The sequence below is a fragment of the Magnolia sinica genome, chromosome 16 (assembly GCF_029962835.1).
Source record: "Magnolia sinica isolate HGM2019 chromosome 16, MsV1, whole genome shotgun sequence".
In the NCBI taxonomy this organism is placed as follows: Eukaryota; Viridiplantae; Streptophyta; class Magnoliopsida; order Magnoliales; family Magnoliaceae; genus Magnolia; species Magnolia sinica.
The window spans coordinates 56,364,666-56,385,846 of NC_080588.1; the positions used below are offsets into that span (position 1 = coordinate 56,364,666).

General features: G+C 42.8%; 1 protein-coding gene across 1 annotated transcript; it reads left to right on the top strand.

The window, feature by feature from the left end:
- Nucleotides 1-219: 219 nt before the first annotated feature.
- LOC131228865 (E3 ubiquitin-protein ligase APD2-like) lies at nucleotides 220-19,630 on the top strand. The gene is made up of 8 exons (XM_058224714.1): nucleotides 220-295; nucleotides 11,984-12,210; nucleotides 12,296-12,392; nucleotides 13,250-13,324; nucleotides 14,942-15,165; nucleotides 15,888-15,957; nucleotides 17,186-17,486; nucleotides 19,374-19,630. Exons 1-8 carry the CDS (start codon nucleotides 220-222, stop codon nucleotides 19,477-19,479), a joined length of 1,176 nt encoding a protein of 391 aa, XP_058080697.1. The 3' UTR covers nucleotides 19,480-19,630.
- The last annotated feature ends 1,551 nt before the right edge of the window (nucleotides 19,631-21,181 follow it).

Sequence of the window (21,181 nt, forward strand, 5' to 3'; positions counted from 1 at the left end):
CTCAGGGTTTTGCTGTTCCTGGATGCAAATGTCTGCTGGCTCATTGGGAAGGGAGATTGCAATGTTTAGTCAGTGGATTGGATAAGATCAGGCCCCTTCCTCGACATCGCAGTTAAGCCGATCCCGCAAGAGCTTCTCTCCCTCCGAGTTAAAGACTTCATCGGCTAGCAGGGTCCACTCCCTCCGTCTTTGGTCCCAAAATTTCTATCGCAGAAGGCCATGCTCCACATCTTCCAAGGGGGATTCTGCATTTCCGATGAGATGGATTCGTGCATTTGGCCCTCCATCCCTTCAGGTGAGTTCTCAGTTAATTCAGGTTGGGAGAAATCAAGATCTGGCAAGCTTAAAAGAGGTTAGGCGTGGGTGTGGCACTCCAAACTTCTCACAAAAATCTCCACCTTTATCTGGCAACTTATGTTGGGGGCCTTGCACAAAACCTTAGGATCTAGCCTCCCAAAACAAATCAGAATTATGGGATAATAAAGCAATGAAATAAATCAAAACATAAACCATACCACACAAGAGATTTTTACATGGAAAATCCTTAAAGAGGTAAAAACCACGGGACTTAATCCAGATCAATAATCCATTATAAAGTAGAATGTTACAACCTTCTTCACTCATGCAGGAATGGATAAACAATAAGAGAAACAAAGAAAACGGAGAGATCTCATCGATTATGAGGACGTGGAAGCGTTAAGATATGGTAGATCACCTCTACGAGCATAGCCTCCCTTCCACAAGCTCTCTCTCTCTCTCTCTCTCTCTCTCTCTCTCTTTCGCCTTACCTCTTGAATGCCCTAGAAAATCCTACGGACCTCCTATTTATAGTTTAGGAAACTCTCTTTCGTACCCTTGCGAAAGCCGCCTCCAAATTCTGAATCCCGCACAAAATCGGACTCAAATCTACGTAACCAGGACTGGTCATGCAGGCTGGAAGACTGGTCGAGTAATGTTCACTCGACTGGTCGAGCACTGTTCACAGAGCTCGCTGGACTTTGAGTCGAGTGACCCAAGACTTGTCGAGCACTGTTCACTCGACCAGTCGAGCAGCGCAGGGATTCCACTGTTTGTGGCATCCAAACCACACCTCATCTCCTCTGGCCTAAGAAGGAAAACCCCATCAACTTATGGCGAGGATGCTGCTAGTGGAGGACAAGATTCAGAGCAGAGGGATCTCTTTGGCATCCATCTGCGCATGCTGTCCCCATGAAGACTCCAATCGCCCCAACGTCAAATCAATCGACCACTTTTTTTTCAATGGCAGCCTGGCCAAGATTGTGTGGCAACATTTCAGGAACAGTTTCAATGTCTCCCTTGTGGGCCACTCCTCTATTCAGCTTAGACTAAGCCAGTGGTGGGGATCGATGTCGCCTAGTTAGTCCTTGTTCCAGCTCATGGGGCTGACTCCCTGTTTTCTTCTCTGGGAAATTTGGAATGTGTGGAACTCGGCCAAATATGAAGTTAAGCCGACATCTTCAGATTCTATCATTGGTCGCATTAAATGATGGCTTTGCGGGATGAGCAAAGGGGAGCCGTCCATGATCCCCTCTTCCTAGGTGGGTCATCTACATTTTATGAACCTAGGTATCTCCCCCCGGCCCTAAATGAGATGCGAGGTGATCTCTTAGACCAGGCTACCTACTGATTGGTGTAAGCTCGGTGTTGATGGGTCGGCCAGAGGCAACTCGGGTCTATCAGGTGGGGGTGGAATCTGCAGGTCGGCTGATGGCAAAATGCTCTTTGCTTTCTCCAACGGTTATGGGGTTAGCTCAAACAACAACGCTGAGTTGAGAGCCGTGTATGAGGGCCTGTTGTATTGCACCAGCCAAGGCCTCGAGAAAGTTGTGGTCGAATCAGATTCCAGCGTAGTTGCAAATGCGTTAAACCACAATTCCGAAGCTGGGTGGAAATGGAGGCATTGGATAACTCAGATTTCTTCCCTTACTCACCTTAGGCTTAGCCAGTTCATCCACATTAGGAGGGAAGCCAATGGGCCAGCAGATGGTCTGGCATGTGAAGGTAGCAAGTGCCAACAGTGCCATTGGTACAGTGAGGCGTGACAGCTCCCTCCGTGGATCAGGGGGCTGATCTTTCTAGACGAGGTTGGGTGGGTTCCGCCAGGGACTTCGAAATTGTATATGCCTGCATGATAGGATCCCCTGGGGGCTTTCTATCCCCAGTGGCTTTCCCGAACTAGAGTAATTTGCTTTCGAATGAATGCAACGAGTGTTACTTGAAAAACCCAAAAAAAAAAAAACTTTCTATCCCCAGTGGCTTTCCCGAACCAAGCATCCCACAGTAGAATTGTTGGCATCATCTCATTGAGGGCGGGCGGCTTTGGTGGATCCAGATCCACCGACGTGGGTAGGTCCCAACGCGTGCCACCTAGATATATTTTCCTTACATCCACACCGTTCATCTGCTTTGACATCTCATTTTAGGGAGTTTCACCAAAAATTAATCACAAATAAATCTTACGTGGGCCACACCATAGTAAAAATTAATGATTGACCATTAAAAACTTACTGTAAGCTGATATTGTGTGGTCCCTTCATCCAGAATTTTTTGGCCTTATCAACAGGATGGATGGAAAATAAACATTGGAGGTGGCCTCAAAGAAGTTTTGATCAATAACCAGTGTTTTCCATGGTGTGGCCCACCTGAAGCTTAGATCTGCCTAAGATGATCTTTCAAAGCAGATTAACAGTGTGGATTTAAGGCAGATACATCAAGGTGGGCCCCACAGTAAGGGATTAATTTCTTACAAGTATAATTCGTCGCGATCTCGACCATTCATTTGGAAATTGGATCTCAACCCTTGAGGTCTTGGTATTGATCCCTAGTGGGGGTGGCTAACATGGAGTGTGTGTACTGACATGGGTGTGTAGTAACAAGCTAACCCAAAAATAAATAAATAAATATTGGAAATTGGATCTCGACCATTCATTTGGAAATTGGAGGCCCCCATACATGCTTATTTGATTGTGCACACTCGTTTTGTAGAGATATTTACTGCTTGTCATTCAGTGCAAGACCACTTCACCTGCCAGTCTGCCACGTTTCAGCTATGTTTTTAAGTGAAGAAATTAAAGTTCCTTCCTAGTGCAGCTGGAGCTCGCTAATTGTGCATGTGTCGCCATCCACTGGGCCAACAGGATGATATCGTCCGATGATTTGAACCGTCCAAGTTCTCATTACTATTACAACTAAGCTATTTACTCATAGTTACATCTTATTTATAGTTCTACCTTTTGAGTTTTACAGTTGAATTAGAGCCATTAAACAATTATTTTAATTGTCCTAAATTCATATACAGACGATGGTGGTCAGAATCCTAATTTCAGAGTAATTTTTTAATGGTAGACCGTATGTCACAGAACTTGACAAATGGACGGTTCAGATCATTGGAAAATTCAGCATGTGAGCATGTGGGCAGGGACTTGGATTTCCTGTGAAGGCCTTCTTGAACCTAGGTGGGACCCATCTTGATGTTTGTTAGAAATCCACCCCGTCCATCCGTTTTTTAAGCTCATTTTAGGACATGAGCCAAGAAATTAACGGAATCTAATACTCAAGTGGGCCGAAAACGTGAGGATTGAACATCCACAGTTGAAATATTTGTGGGGCCGCGTAACTTTTGAATCAGCGTAATATTTGTGTTTTCAGTTCATCCAGTAGGAATGACGTTATGAACGGTACGTAAACATCACTGTCGTCCTCAGAGAGGTTTCAACGGTAGGAATTTCCCAATCCAACTTTTCCTTTAGTACAGCCCACTTGAGTCTTTTATCCTGATCAACGTTAGTCTAAAGTCCTAAAATAATCTCACAAAACGGATGGACGGAGTGGATTTATCACAAACATCACGGTGGGCCCTACCTAGGTTTCCAGTGCAGGACCGCCTCTCGTGGGCTGCAATGGGCGGACACCTGATCCTGAGTCGCGACGGAGGCAAAACAAACTCGTATTGAGTCGAGGAAATATCTCGAAAAAGCAGACCGTGGAATGGTAAGCGACCCCGAGCAAGTACACTTTTTCGGGGCACAAGCTTCTCCCTCACCATTAGATCCAAACCTTTCATCAGATATTTCGCTACTGTCATCTTTTTCTCTCTTTTATTTTTCTACTGGAAAATCATGCATGTCTGATCATCAGATGGATATCCTTACAAAATAATTGAACGGTCAATAGAAATCCATGAATGATCACTGTGGCCCATCGATGATCAGATCTCCATCATCCTTGTATAACGTATATACCCAACACGATCTTCCTGATGGACGGTTTAGATCTTTCACAAGGATGTCATGTCTTGCGCAAGTGAGATGCAAGTACTGAAAAAAGCGTACTCCTGAATTTACAGACAAATAACATTCTCTTGGTTTGTACACACATGGAAGCATGTCACGGTTGTACTGTAGCTATCCGATGTTGGTCAGTGGGGCCCACATGCAGAACATGATGTGTATTTTGCACATCCACACCGTCCATTCATTGACCCCCCTCCCTAGCCGTGGGCCATTCAAAAATCAGCCTTATACGGAACTCATGTGGGCCATACCATTTAAAATCATGTGAAGACATGCCAAAACATATAAACTCACTTGGTGGGGCCTACCTGAGTTTTGGATGTTGCTGAAACTTGGTCTGTACCGTCAGTTAGATGAGACCCACATAATGGGTGGGCTGGATTTGTGAACCACATTTCGGTGGGCCCCACATCCGCCCCAAGGTCCAATGACCTTATCAACAGGTTGGACGTTAAATAAACATTACAGTGGGCTCCCTGCCCACGTTACCTGCTCAACAGGTTAGATGAAAAATAAATATTACGGTGGGCCCCTCCCTGGCTGCATGGCCCTGTGAAAGGGTTGGGTGCACCTAAACATTTCAGTGGGCCCCTGGTCCACACGACCTATCAACAGGTTGTATGGAAAACAAACATTGCACTGGGCCTATTTTAGACGGAAAATAAATAGCAGTGGGCCCTATCCAGGCCCACGTGACCTTATGAATAGATTGGATGATAAATAAATATTTTGGTGGGCCCTACCCTGGTCCACATGACCTTATGAATAAATTGGATGGCAAATAAATATCACTGGGGGCCTACTCAAGGTCCACGTGACCATATGGATAGATTGGATTGGAAACAAGTATCACAGTGAGCCCTACCTGGTCCAAGAGACCTTATGAATGGTTGGATGGCAATTAAACATTAAATTGGGCTCAGGTTAGGTGGGAAATAAATATTACTGTGGGCCCCAGGTCTGAGTGACCTTGTCAATGGAATGGATGGAAAATAAACATTACGGTAGGCCCCACATGGGACCCACTTATGTATGTATTGAAGACCACACCCTCCATTAGAGCGGGCCCCACCATGATGCTTGTGTTTCATCCAACCCGTCCAATCATTTAGAATTTTTTAGACCATGCTATGAGGCCCATTGTAATGTATACAAGGCCCACTGGTGTAGCCCACTTGAGGAATGCAAGGCCCATGTGACTAGACCCATCTTGATGCATTTGTGGCCCGTTATTGAGGCCCACCTTGATATGTATCTGTGAGACCCATGTATGAGGCCATTTGATGTATTAGAGGCCCAATAGGATGAACATAATGTCCCTTGTAGTGTGACTCCACCATAGCATATGTATTGACACTTATAACGGGCCACGCCTTGGGAGCAATACTGGTTTGACGTCCACATTGATAATGTTGGTTAAATGTCCGCATTATAACTCTCCCCAAGGCCCACTGATAGGCCCATACTTGTGGTAAGTAGGCCGTCTAGGCCCATCTCCGTTATACACAGGGCTCATCTCTTTATACATGTTTAATATAGATCCATGATTCATGATCATCCGCATCATATGTATGCCTGATGTGAGGAGTGACCGATCATATCATATGCCTTCGGGCGGACTATCTATGGGCTCCCTGATAGGCAGAGTTGCCCCATATAAATGCATGGTACACACAGGACTGTTGCATGACTGATAGTATGATTCATACACTTGCATTTGTGTGATTGTAGTTACTATATGCCCTAGCAACATCAGGGCCATAGCCTTCACAGACACATCGTGGATGGCTGGGTTAGATACCGGAAATATTTGGTTCTAGCATACGGGCGCCATAGACGTCCCTGTGTGAAAATTCCTAAACCCGATGGTACCAGAGGATGACTCCAACGTCGAGACCGAGTGGATATATGAGCGCATGAGGGCCGAATACCAGGAGGTCGCGTCTCCCATTGTGTCGTGGTCGGTTGGAAAGAAGTGTGGCCTTACTCGCCCAAGGGTAGGGGGCAATACTAGGCTGAGTTTGACCAGCTCGCAAATGGGTCCGCTATCGACGTGCCGGATAGGTATTGGCAGACTATTGGCCAGGCGGATAGTGAGGTTTCTTACGCTCACTTGGACTGTGCGGCTAGGAGAGCGACAGTGCCATTTGGAGTGTATCGAACCCCGGTGATTATCCAGAATGAGAACTGTACTGATATATGATGAGGTTTGGCATGCTTAAGTTGTATCTCACATCGCATGGCTGTGTTATGGCCGATAGCATTCATATCTTGCACCGCATAGCCTTGGTACGGCTGATTGCATTCATGTACTCATCACCATGATTCCGCATTACTCCGACCTTTGCATTTTAAGCACGCTTATATTGCGCACATACTCACACCACCCTCTAAGCTTTCTATAAGCTTATGCACGATTGATGCATGCAGGTGACGCCAGGACGCAGTCGCAGCCATAGTCTCGCCGTGGTTGGACCGTGCAGACGAGCTTTGGAGTTTCTATCTTTTGCACTACATTGTATTTTCCCTTTCTGTTGCATTGTACTAAAAAGTTTTTGATCATAGTGGATTTTGTGGTGGTGTTCTTGTGGTTATTGTTTGTGGGTTATGCTTTTGTTATACTCATTATGAATCAGACTGATGATTTGAAACCCTCCTTGTAGTATTCCAGGATCGGAATCTGGTGAATGGGTGTCGGGATCCGAGAATAGGGTTCTATGGAGGCTGTCGGCGCCGGATTCGGCGATCGGGAATTTTGTGAGCCCGGTTCCCGAGTTCGGGGCGTGACAGCTGACTCCCTGTTTTCTTCTCTGGGAAATTTGGAATGTGTGGAACTCGGCCAAATATGAAGTTAAGCCGACATCTTCAGATTCTATCATTGGTCGCATTAAATGATGGCTTTGCGGGATGAGCAAAGGGGAGCCGTCCATGATCCCCTCTTCCTAGGTGGGTCATCTACATTTTATGAACCTAGGTATCTCCCCCCGGCCCTAAATGAGATGCGAGGTGATCTCTTAGACCAGGCTACCTACTGATTGGTGTAAGCTCGGTGTTGATGGGTCGGCCAGAGGCAACTCGGGTCTATCAGGTGGGGGTGGAATCTGCAGGTCGGCTGATGGCAAAATGCTCTTTGCTTTCTCCAACGGTTATGGGGTTAGCTCAAACAACAACGCTGAGTTGAGAGCCGTGTATGAGGGCCTGTTGTATTGCACCAGCCAAGGCCTCGAGAAAGTTGTGGTCGAATCAGATTCCAGCGTAGTTGCAAATGCGTTAAACCACAATTCCGAAGCTGGGTGGAAATGGAGGCATTGGATAACTCAGATTTCTTCCCTTACTCACCTTAGGCTTAGCCAGTTCATCCACATTAGGAGGGAAGCCAATGGGCCAGCAGATGGTCTGGCATGTGAAGGTAGCAAGTGCCAACAGTGCCATTGGTACAGTGAGGCGTGACAGCTCCCTCCGTGGATCAGGGGGCTGATCTTTCTAGACGAGGTTGGGTGGGTTCCGCCAGGGACTTCGAAATTGTATATGCCTGCATGATAGGATCCCCTGGGGGCTTTCTATCCCCAGTGGCTTTCCCGAACTAGAGTAATTTGCTTTCGAATGAATGCAACGAGTGTTACTTGAAAAACCCAAAAAAAAAACAAAAAAAAAAAAAAAAAACTTTCTATCCCCAGTGGCTTTCCCGAACCAAGCATCCCACAGTAGAATTGTTGGCATCATCTCATTGAGGGCGGGCGGCTTTGGTGGATCCAGATCCACCGACGTGGGTAGGTCCCAACGCGTGCCACCTAGATATATTTTCCTTACATCCACACCGTTCATCTGCTTTGACATCTCATTTTAGGGAGTTTCACCAAAAATTAATCACAAATAAATCTTACGTGGGCCACACCATAGTAAAAATTAATGATTGACCATTAAAAACTTACTGTAAGCTGATATTGTGTGGTCCCTTCATCCAGAATTTTTTGGCCTTATCAACAGGATGGATGGAAAATAAACATTGGAGGTGGCCTCAAAGAAGTTTTGATCAATAACCAGTGTTTTCCATGGTGTGGCCCACCTGAAGCTTAGATCTGCCTAAGATGATCTTTCAAAGCAGATTAACAGTGTGGATTTAAGGCAGATACATCAAGGTGGGCCCCACAGTAAGGGATTAATTTCTTACAAGTATAATTCGTCGCGATCTCGACCATTCATTTGGAAATTGGATCTCAACCCTTGAGGTCTTGGTATCGATCCCTCCTGGGGGTGGCTAACATGGAGTGTGTGTACTGACATGGGTCTGTAACAAGCTAACCCAAAAAAATAATAATAATAATAATAATAAATAAAATAAATAAATAAATATTGGAAATTGGATCTCGACCATTCATTTGGAAATTGGAGGCCCCCATACATGCTTATTTGATTGTGCACACTCGTTTTGTAGAGATATTTACTGCTTGTCATTCAGTGCAAGACCACTTCACCTGCCAGTCTGCCACGTTTCAGCTATGTTTTTAAGTGAAGAAATTAAAGTTCCTTCCTAGTGCAGCTGGAGCTCGCTAATTGTGCATGTGTCGCCATCCACTGGGCCAACAGGATGATATCGTCCGATGATTTGAACCGTCCAAGTTCTCATTACTATTACAACTAAGCTATTTACTCATAGTTACATCTTATTTATAGTTCTACCTTTTGAGTTTTACAGTTGAATTAGAGCCATTAAACAATTATTTTAATTGTCCTAAATTCATATACAGACGATGGTGGTCAGAATCCTAATTTCAGAGTAATTTTTTAATGGTAGACCGTATGTCACAGAACTTGACAAATGGACGGTTCAGATCATTGGAAAATTCAGCATGTGAGCATGTGGGCAGGGACTTGGATTTCCTGTGAAGGCCTTCTTGAACCTAGGTGGGACCCATCTTGATGTTTGTTAGAAATCCACCCCGTCCATCCGTTTTTTAAGCTCATTTTAGGACATGAGCCAAGAAATTAACGGAATCTAATACTCAAGTGGGCCGAAAACGTGAGGATTGAACATCCACAGTTGAAATATTTGTGGGGCCGCGTAACTTTTGAATCAGCGTAATATTTGTGTTTTCAGTTCATCCAGTAGGAATGACGTTATGAACGGTACGTAAACATCACTGTCGTCCTCAGAGAGGTTTCAACGGTAGGAATTTCCCAATCCAACTTTTCCTTTAGTACAGCCCACTTGAGTCTTTTATCCTGATCAACGTTAGTCTAAAGTCCTAAAATAATCTCACAAAACGGATGGACGGAGTGGATTTATCACAAACATCACGGTGGGCCCTACCTAGGTTTCCAGTGCAGGACCGCCTCTCGTGGGCTGCAATGGGCGGACACCTGATCCTGAGTCGCGACGGAGGCAAAACAAACTCGTATTGAGTCGAGGAAATATCTCGAAAAAGCAGACCGTGGAATGGTAAGCGACCCCGAGCAAGTACACTTTTTCGGGGCACAAGCTTCTCCCTCACCATTAGATCCAAACCTTTCATCAGATATTTCGCTACTGTCATCTTTTTCTCTCTTTTATTTTTCTACTGGAAAATCATGCATGTCTGATCATCAGATGGATATCCTTACAAAATAATTGAACGGTCAATAGAAATCCATGAATGATCACTGTGGCCCATCGATGATCAGATCTCCATCATCCTTGTATAACGTATATACCCAACACGATCTTCCTGATGGACGGTTTAGATCTTTCACAAGGATGTCATGTCTTGCGCAAGTGAGATGCAAGTACTGAAAAAAGCGTACTCCTGAATTTACAGACAAATAACATTCTCTTGGTTTGTACACACATGGAAGCATGTCACGGTTGTACTGTAGCTATCCGATGTTGGTCAGTGGGGCCCACATGCAGAAAAGGCCGAAATGGTGTTATTGTAGATGGGCCATCATGATTATTGATCCTGACCATGATTTGTGAGGTCGGACGACAACCACTGAAAGTTATATTTTTTTCAACAGCTGACAGTCAACTGTAAATATGAATGGTCAGAATTGTCCGCTGAGTTTAGATTTTGGATAAGGTGGTCGCGTCAAAAGATCGTACATCAGCATTCGGTTTGTCAGTTTGTATACGTGGGCGAACGGTTCAGTGATCCAAACCGTTGATACGATGGGCCTGACAAACAATAGATGGCACATCCTAGCCGTATAAGCCTTTTTTTGGTTGAATACCAACTGTTGTTACATTTTCTTTCTTGACCATCTACTAGTGGGCCACGTTATGAAAAAATGGGATTTTTCCAGCCGAATCATCGGCTTGGATTAAACCGTAGGTTCCACTGGGGTACAACTTTCCGGCCAAGTATTATGAGAAAAATCTTTGGTACTCTGGCGGAGGATGATGGATGATACACAGGCACTAAGAAACTACTTGGAAATTTCTCAACTGTTAATTCAGATTAAACTGTTCAAACTATGGATCATAGTCTAGATGTATCATGAACCAAGATTTGCAATTATTTGATCATCTGACCATTGGAATAGTGGACATTTATTGGACGGCTAGGAATGAAAAAAAAAAAAAAAACCAATGATCCTGTTCCAGCAAACAAGTGTCCATATATCAGAAGTTAGAACTGTCGAAACAATCTGATCTGGTAATCGTGACATGTGCGTCCCACAATTTGATCGGTTCAATTTGAGTTAATATACACCGCCACGTGTACAATTTCTTAGGGATCGGAATCGTCTGCAGCACCGCACTAGCACTGGGTCCCACCATGTTGTGTAAGTAAAATCTGCTCCGTCCATCAGGTGAGAACCATTATCTAGACCGTACATGAAAAAGATAAAACCGATTAAAACTCATATGGACCGTACCAATGAAAAAAAAAATGTAAACTTGCTCCCAAAATTGCTAAATCCACGTGGCATGGCCTTCCTGAGTTTTGGGTCAGGCTAATTTTATAATCTTCTCTTCATCCTGGCGAGATATACCTGATTAACGGATTTGATGAAAGATATACCTCTGGTTGGCATCCCAACCCTTGTTCTATGTGGTGTGGCCCATCTAAGTTGTGGATGTAGCTGATTTTTAAACTCAAGCCTAATACAAAGGATATAAATTGATAGACAAAGTGGATTTCACATAATTAAAAAAATAGTGGGCCCCGCAGGTTTGGGTGGGTGTTTTAGGTGTTGTAGAGAACTTCAGTATATTTCTTAGAGCCTGCGTATCAAGCCTCATAGGCTGCCAGAGCATCAAACAGGACCCATAATAAGATATTAGAGTGGACAACCTAACATTCAAAATCGACCACCACTTACCACATTCCAACTCAAAAATTCGTTAGTAAGAAGAGAAAAGCCAACCACCCATCTACTAGTCTTACTATCATGCAAGCCTTTCTCCTAAGACCAGTAGCTACTTGTTCCATCTTCTCACCACCACCTATCTCTTCATCTTCCTCCCATCTCTCTCATTAGCTATCGACCACACCAATGCACCGGCCACCCATCTCGTCGGCAGGCTTGCCTAGCAGTCCGTCGTCCTGGCAGGATGCATTGAGTCGGCTACTCGTGCCGATTAGTTTCTGGATATCTGGCATGTAATTTTACGTTCTTCATTTTTCAATCAGTCATTCAATATGATTCTACTAATCTAAAAGACTATCTTTGTGCTATTGCTTTTGCAGTTACGCTAGGGATTCAATATGGGTTCTATGGAAATTGCCATTTAGTACTTGGACCCAACTCATCACGCTTAGTGGAGACGAGTTCGGTCTTCGTAGAGCAAATTCAGGCGACGGGAGATAAGAAAAGAGGGTTCGAGCTATATGGGTTCGTGGAGAAGCCGGAGCTGAGCTTGGAAACCAACTGGACCGGGTCGAAGTATTTGTTTGTTGAGTCATATGGACGTCAGGTATTATTGCTATGAAGCTTTACGCCATTATGAATTATTTACTTGATTCTTGTGGTTGAGAAGAGCTTTTTTTTGCTATGAGTAGGGGTTTTCCTTGTGGTTGAACAAGGGATCGACGATTCGGGTTACTTGGAAAGTTCAACCTACCATATTTGACAATATTCTTGTGGTTTTAACTAAAGGTAAAGTAAAATATATTAGAATAAATTGTGAATTTATGTATCAATTCATGGAGATCAAACAAACAATTAAACTATAAGACATTCATTGATATGTTTTTATTTCATACTTTGTCCCAGGATCTAATATAAAGCTTTCGATGTAGAATCTATGTCTAACTATGTCTAAGGTAGGGTCTAAATTACAGATGCTCGGCTTTGGACTGGGTCTGGACTTTTAGCTTGGCCCATGGTCTAGACTTAGGCCTAACATGTGCTGTCCAATAAATCTTCAAGCTATATGATTAACTCGTTTTAGCCTGACTTCATATGTACATGGTTTTATTTTACAAATATGTTATGATTTTTGAATGTAGATCATTGGCTTCATTTGTCTGAAGTCCAGATAGATTAAGAACATTCACATGAGAAATAGAGATTTGATTAATGATTAATTTCAGGCCATATATATAATTTCTTCAGTCTTGGGCTTGGGCTTGCTGTGCTAAGCTCAAGACGGGCTCAGGTCATTGATCTCATGGTATTGGGCCCAGCATATTGTCACCCTTAGAATTCAAGTGCATCTCTCTCTCTCTCTCTCTCTCTCTCTCTCTCTCTCTCTCTCTCTCTCTCTCTCTCTCTCTCTCTCTCTATATATATATATATATATATAGAGAGAGAGAGAGAGAGAGAGAGAGAGAGAGAGAGAGAGAGAGAGAGAGAGTCTCACAAACTCTATTTAAACACACTTAGATGCAATCAGATGCACTTTTGTATGTTAATCAAAAACTTTATATTGGATCCTGGGCTCCTTATCTGAAATCAATGGACGTGATGTATCACGCAGTTACACACGTGAATTGGTACTTGATCCTTTGCAGGGGAGAAGAATTTCCAGGGATTACTCAAACATTCAGAAGGCTATGATGCACTTGGATTGAAGAACCCAAGAAAAGGTACACTCATCCAAGACATTGTGTTTAATGACAATGCTGCAATGCTGCTAGTTAAATGGAGACACTTATTAGTCCAATCATTGATCCAGACCGTCCATTAGGTCTGACGGAAACCAATCTGACAAATATTAACCATTTGATTTAGGGTCCTCAATATGGACGGTCAAGATTGTTTGTACAAAAATATGTCCAACTAAGAATTTGATCCATCTATTTTTGAGGGATCATCATGGATTGCTTGTGATTCCAAAGAAGCAGTTTTTATAGGCAATCGTAGCCATCTCATCCATGGCTTGGAAAAAGGATGGCTATGCAAATAAGGCCTAACGAAGGTGGATTGTATTATCCTATCAGTGTGATCTTTGCACGGTAGTCCATGAAATGTGTTGTGGACTGAATGGACAGTCAGCACGTGTCTAAGATCTGGGCCATTTATCCTTTCTTGCCATAGTGTGGATGGTCCATGAGCCAATAACCACACAAGTCGGATGATCTTAACCACTGATTAGACTGTACCCTTCTGTACGTTCATGGTACTCGGTGATGACACGAAGACCGTTCAGCAGGTCCTACTTGGACAGTCAGTGGCTAATATAGCTGAGCACGGGACGACTCGACTTGGCAGACTCAACTCGTTCAACTCGTTCGGACACGACTCGACCTAAACCAAGTGGGTGAGTCGATCCGAACCGAGTAGACTTTGTCCAATCTGCTCAAACCGAGTCGAGTCAGGTCACCCAGTAACTCGACTAGACCTGAAATTCAACTCCGTACTAACTCGACTCGATCCAAACCCCAACTCATGCATGTGTATAATAGTTGATGGAGAGGCTGCAATTCCGATGGGTGCTCTTAGGTTTCGAGTTGTGATTTCAGCCCATGGATACCCATTGCACCCGACCTCACTCGGTACTTGTGACCAGGTCGGACTCAGTCCAAATTAGTCGAGGCCAGAGCCAGACTTGGATCGGGTCAGGTACGCTGGACTTGGTACCAAGTCGGGCCAAGTTTAGGTCAGGTCTATTTCAAAACCGGATTGAGTCAGGTCAACCTTAACTCGGTCTGACTTGACTCGATGCCAAGCTCTAATTGCTATTACAACACACTAGTCAGATGATCCTATCATTTGGAGCCCAAATCATCAGTCTCTTTCCTTTCATCAGATGGGTAGGATCATCCAATCCGCATGATTTTCGAGCCCCAAACCATTCATGGTGAAGCGTACCTGATCAATGGTTACGATTTTTGGATCAATCCCTGCTTGTAACCTTTGATTTTTATTTTTTATTATTTACTCGGATGCCTGAGAGAGGGTTGACTCATCTGAGCCAGGCTTATTTGCACTACTTATTCTTGGTGTCAAACCCGATCCAACTCAACCAAGTCCGAGTCAACTCAGACAAGCTGCCAATCCATGTAGCTACATGTTAGCACACACCCCCACCGTCCAATTACATGTGGGCCCCACCTTGAATATAGCTTAGATGTGCTAGAAAATGTCTAATGGATCAGGCCAATATTAGATGAAGAAGCATATGAAGAAGATTAGTTGTAATCTTCTCTGTTTGAATTCTAGTAACCAATTAAAAATGGATTATCTGTGTAACCTATTTTCAGGTGATGGAGAAGTAGAATACACTGTTGAAGACGACGATAGCTACTACATTGGTGCTGCAAACCTCAATCCACAGACCGTTGTGGTCACGATGATGGTTGAAGTGTCGTCGAAGATCTATGATACAACTAAAGCAAAACGTGTTTGTTCAACGAAGAATGGATTTTGTAGGATTACACTTCCCTTCCCGAACACTCAATATGTGGTCTTAGCCACACCCGACGATGTAATAACCCATCTCCCGCCCTCATTACACGTTTAAAATTACCAATTTATGAAATTCCTACCCTAAAAAAGAAAAAAGACGGGTCATTTGCTTTCACATACCTAACTATGATCACCTTACAACCAGTTGCATGCTACAACTCATTTCTATGCCTTCAGAAGTTTTATTTTGGATTTTTACTTTGAATATTTTTCACAGAGAAATAAAGCAAAGGGGTTGTAGGCAGTCAATTCTATTTTATAAGGGTGTTTCTCAAGTTAGAGATTTTAAAAACTTAGTTTCTAAGGATCTTCTGGTGCACTGAGTCTAGATTATCCTTAAGGCTGTCAATGGGCCAAGCCAAAGTCAGCTCAAGGCCTCCTATATTTTGGACCTGAAATGTAAACCTATCTTACCCATGGGCTGAAAGTTAAGCTCCTAGATGACCCATGGCTCTTTAAATTGACTTAGGTTCAAGATTGGGTGGACCTTGAGCCAAATGGGTCAGCCTGGCCAGTTGATGGCCTTAAGAAGATTGTCTTTTCTTGGGAGTGAATTGTTAGTTCTACCTCCACAAGGGTCATTTGGCTGCTATGGAAATTGTTTGATTGTTTGCATGCTCAAGGTGTTTGTTATGAGCAAGTTGCATCTGTGGAGGACGTGGAATTCCTGTTTCCGTGACAATAATTTCCTTTAAATCCATATTAGAAGAGATTGATTTCTCAACTAATCTTCAATTGCAGGCGGATGCCGCTGCTTGGTACGTTGAGCTTTCCTTTGTGGCTCGTTTGGCGACCTATGTGGCCATTCTAGGTAACCTAATCATACACTCTCGCAAGCATTCCCACATTCGAAAGACTTAGGTTGTGTTTGGATGCATTAATGAATTGAACTATGATAATCCCATTACTATGAAGTTTGGTTTTGAGCTTGGAAGGAATGCAACTGCAATTTGAGGACTACTTCCTCACTCTGGATACCAGGAAGAGAAATACCAAGGGATTCTCACAAGGAGAAATTGAAGAGGTGAGGCCACAGTGAAATGTCCAAGCTCAAAAATCAAGATGGTCCACTCATGTGGTAATTTTTTTTAAGAGCCCAATTTTCTTTATACTTGTGGCCCACCTAACAAGCGGACCCGTTTGATTTATGGGTTAGTGCATGTACACAGCATTCCCGCTTACGACCAACTGACCTGGATCTCACGCTTGTGAGCGTGGCCTCTTCGATCTCTCTCAGTACAATTCAGTTATTTCCTTTTAGGGTTACTTGTTTTGGATTGTTGTCAAGGTATTCAATAATGGTAATGATAGTTGTAATGGTCAGATTTATAACTGTTATGACAAGGGCCCGTAAAGGCTGTTATGCCCCCTGTAACAGCTATTACCAGTAAAAATATTTTTAAAGGAAGAAACTGTATCGGCTTGTATTGGCTCGTATTGACTGTTACACGCCCATATCAGCCTGTTATCTCATCGTATCGGCCTATTACGAGCCATTTTTTTAGAACAAGCATTGCATTCCTGTATATTATAATAGGTCCCACTGTTATCATATTACAGTCGTTACGGAATAATTTTTAACATCATGATGTGACATAAGAATCCAAATCTTGAAATTTTCAAACTTGAATTTTGCATGCATTTGGTAGACAGGATTTTCAATCATGTGAAATTCAAAAATTACATTTGGGAGCTTAGATTTTGATTTAAGTGGCCTTAAAAGAGAGGAAGAGAGAGCAGTTATGACAGTTGGAAAGGATTGAAAATTCAAAATTTTACACCCCACCATTTCTCTTGGGTTTTAAAAGAGCTCTTTTAAGGATTTTCAATCCAAGTGGGATTTAAAATCTAAGATATTAGAGGGTACCAAACATAATTTAGACCAAAAATCTTGGAATACAATCTGTAGCTCTCAAAATTCCATTTTGTCAAACTACCCCTTATTGAACTAAATACCACACTATTCAATTCAATTGTGCATCCAAACACACCCTTATTGGGTCTTTACAATTTCAAGATGATGTTTTTTTATGTTGCAGGTTTCGTTGTGGTTATAATCTCACTCGTATTGAAGTATCTTGGAGCATGTGATGTGGATGAGAGAATAGAAGAAGAGGCTACAAATGAAATAGAGACTGGGAATGAGACAGATCCTCTAATACCCAAGAAGGAATTTACATGCTTATATGGAGCGATTGAAGAAGATGAGGAATCAAGCTTGAGTAGCTCTTCAAAGGACTTGTATGATGGGAAGATATGTGTGATTTGCTATGACGAAGGGCGCAACTGCTTCTTTGTGCCATGTGGTCATTGTGCCACTTGCTACACTTGTGCCCAAAGGTATGATTCTAGAGCATGTTACTGTTTGGATGCTCAATTTATCACAATTGCAATAACTCAATTAAATAAATTTACGGCCTGTGGGACGCACGATCAAAACCCGTTTTCGGGAACAAATTGTCAATGGGTACATGGATCTGTGGATACTGAGGTTTATGGACCGACTAGTTCGACCCTGATTCAAGTCACAACTCACTCGAGCCCGGGTGGCATGTTCGAGTTGGGCTGTGGGCTTGTTTTAGGGTTCAACTCATGATATTGAACCAGATCGGACTTGACCGAGTTGCCTCAGACGAGTTGCATCCAAGTTGGACCAGATAATTATTTATAATCCATACATATGTGGACCCAAATTCGGATCCAAAATGGTCCTAACCGGTAGCTCCTGCTTAAGATTACACCATGACAAGGTCTGATGCGACACACATATCGTGTAGGATTCTGATACCATAATCAAACCCAACATGTCTGTTTTGGATGATGTGGCTCAATCACATTACAACAAACATAAAATTCCTGTTCATAGCAAGCAGAGGATCTGATTTATTTTGAATATGTTACAGTAGTGCCCAACCTAAAAAGACCCTTTGATGGTGCTATTTTATTTTATTTTTGTGCACTCTCACCCACCCACACCATATGAGCATTTGAACCCATGATATCAGTGTTGAAAGAGAGTCAGCCACTGAGCCATGGAGCAGGACCCTTGATAGTGCTATTAAATCTGATTTAAATGATCAAAAGGAGGTGGCATCATTTTAATTTACAATGATTTCCAGCCTCATTCAGGGATGGCAAGGGTCAAGTTTCAGGCATGCTCCTAGCCAACCACAACCCATTTAGGAAACTGGTCAAAATTTCTTGCCCGAACCTAACCCGACTCACCTAAATTTCATTAAGCCGGCTAGTGGATCAGGTGCAGCCCTGACTATGGGGCCCACCTTGATGTAGGGTTATCCATCCGTTTTGCCAGCTTATTTTCAGTTGCAGCCCTGACTATGGGGCCCACCTTGATGTAGGGTTATCCATCCGTTTTGCCAGCTTATTTTAGGGGACCCCCCTCCCCCCCCCCCCAAAAAAAAAAAAAAAAAAAAAGATACAATTGTACAGGAAATGATAGTAATTGAACGCCCACCATTAAAACTTCCTAGGACCCACCAGAATGCTTATTTGCCATCTAACATGTTGGTAAGGTCACACATACTTGGAGGCAAAAACATACATACCATCCAAAACTTTTGTAGCCCACAAGAAATTTTTAATGGTCAATCACCACTATCTCCTATATATTGGTCCACTTAGAGATTTGGATCTACTTCAATTTTTGTCTCATGCCCTCAAATGATCCGGAAAAAGTAGATGAATGTCATGGATATATACTTACTAAACATACATCAAGGTGGGCCCCACTGTCAATGCTACACCTAATCGGCTTCCATCAAGTCCGATCCGGCAAGACCTGGCCCCTTTAATTATAAATGGGTTGGGCTCGACTGACACGAAGTAACCTGATAGGACCTTACTCAGGTTTGAGGCGGACTATATATATATATAACCTTCTTTATTTTGTTTATGTTTTGGGCCTGGTCGAGTCATCTAGCCTAACCAATACATAACCTATATTAGCAGGTTGGGTTCAATCCAAGGCCGTCCGATTTACTTAAATGGGTCACATTTCTAGCATTACACATTTAGTTTTTCCTGAACACACCTCAAAAGCAGGTCAAGGTAATTGACTAACGGGCTGACCCAACCCATAGCTGCCACTAGCCTTATTGAATAAGATTTGCAATTGAATTCAATTGAGCATCCAAACGTGGCACATATACATCTTTTGTAGATTTATATTGTAGACATTTTATAAGACTCACTTGGATGGTTTTGCAGGATTGTGGAAGGAGAAAACAAAGCATGCCCAATTTGCAGAAGGTTAATTCATAAAGTAAGAAGATTGCTTAGCCCTCCAGACAGAGACAGAGATCCCAAAGCATAAGAGCTTTTCTCTTTTTCTTCTTTTTCTTCAAACCAATAGATGGGCCACAAAGCTGATTAGAGATCCTAACCATCTATAAACATGGGTTGATGAAATATAGGCCATTGTTTCAAACTCAACTTCATAATGGAAGGTGAGAATCTCTTGTTCCTGTCTTTTGTTATGTGGCCCATCTATCATGGGACCTTTCATGCAAGTAAGGGTTGGTGGGCTCCTCTTTCATTGTATGCATGTTAATGAGGACTGTAGACCACTTGTATCTGGGTCATCATTTATCCTCTACTGGGGTCTGCTATTTTGCAATTTTGGGTGTTTTCAGGGGAATTAATGCTCTGGTAGAGATGATGTTTGATATGCATGCACTTGGAAATTATTTAGGAACTGCTATGTGGCGTGCAAGTCGAATTTAACTGTTCAATTTATGGAACCCAGTTTTGGGTTTATCATGAATAAAAAAATTACGTTTAATTGACCATCTAACTATTGGATTGGTGGACATTAATTGGACGGTTGGCAATGATTAAAAGGAAAAAATCCGCCGGTCCCATTTCAACAAACAAGTGTCCACGAATCAGAAGTTAGAATTCGTTAACCAATCTATTTTTTGTGCTTTGACTTAGCAACAGTGGGCTCCAAAATTTATTTAGTTTAATTTTTGTTAATGTGAGCCACTGCTACAAATTCTGAATGCTCGTGTATCAAGTGTCATACTCTTTCACAGTATTAAATAACTCATCCGCTTTTAATCGAGGGAAGGGTTTCGCTTCGATAATAGTTTACCATCGTTTGAAATATGGTGGTGACTGTACCGTTCACATGGCATAGGTATATGGAAATCTAGGCCATCCACATACCTGACCCAGTGTTTTTCCTGGGGCAAAACCCAATATTAGATAGTAACCGTCTGATTTCTCTTTTCCAATTTGGACCGTAAGCATACATTTTCCAGCCATCAATTGGTTGGATAGGATTGCTTGATTAATACGATTTTAAGATATGATCTATCCACAATGCGTCCACAATTTGGACGGTCTGGATATCTGTAAATGAGTGCTACCTATGAGGTGAATCAGTCAATAACATTTCAGAAACCGTGGTAAACCACTGTGGGGAGTCCAGCCGTTGAGGGGAACGGCATGATGGATCTTTATCCGTTTTTAAACATGATAGGGACCGCTCAACATCGTACATGTGGCAGGAGAGGTGGTAGATTGGGACCTTCCAACTACAAGGCTCTAAAACTCAGTGACTGGATTCGAAACTCGACCGAGTCTACTCGATTCAGTCAGAAATCAGGCTGAGTCACTGTGAAACTCATTGTGTAGCTTGACTCGGTTCAGAATTGGGTTGACTCATCCCACAAATAAGTATGATGTAGAGTGGGATGCAGACACTTTCATGGCAAAGATGGACCAGAGTAGGCCCCATGGAGGCAGAAATGATTTGGACCATCAAAACATCTAATCTATCTTTCAAATTGAAATGAGATTTTAGACACTATATATGATTTTGGGTAGGAGAACCTACTTAAGCCCAGCAACCTTCCTATGCTGGGTTGCCCACACCAAATTTGGGAAACTTGATTAGATTGATGGTGAAAAGTTTTATTTTTATTATAAATCGTAAGTTTTAGTTCAAGTATAACTTTTGATCCTTTTTATTTGTAAAAGTCATGATGAGATGAAAAGGCTTAAAATAGTTA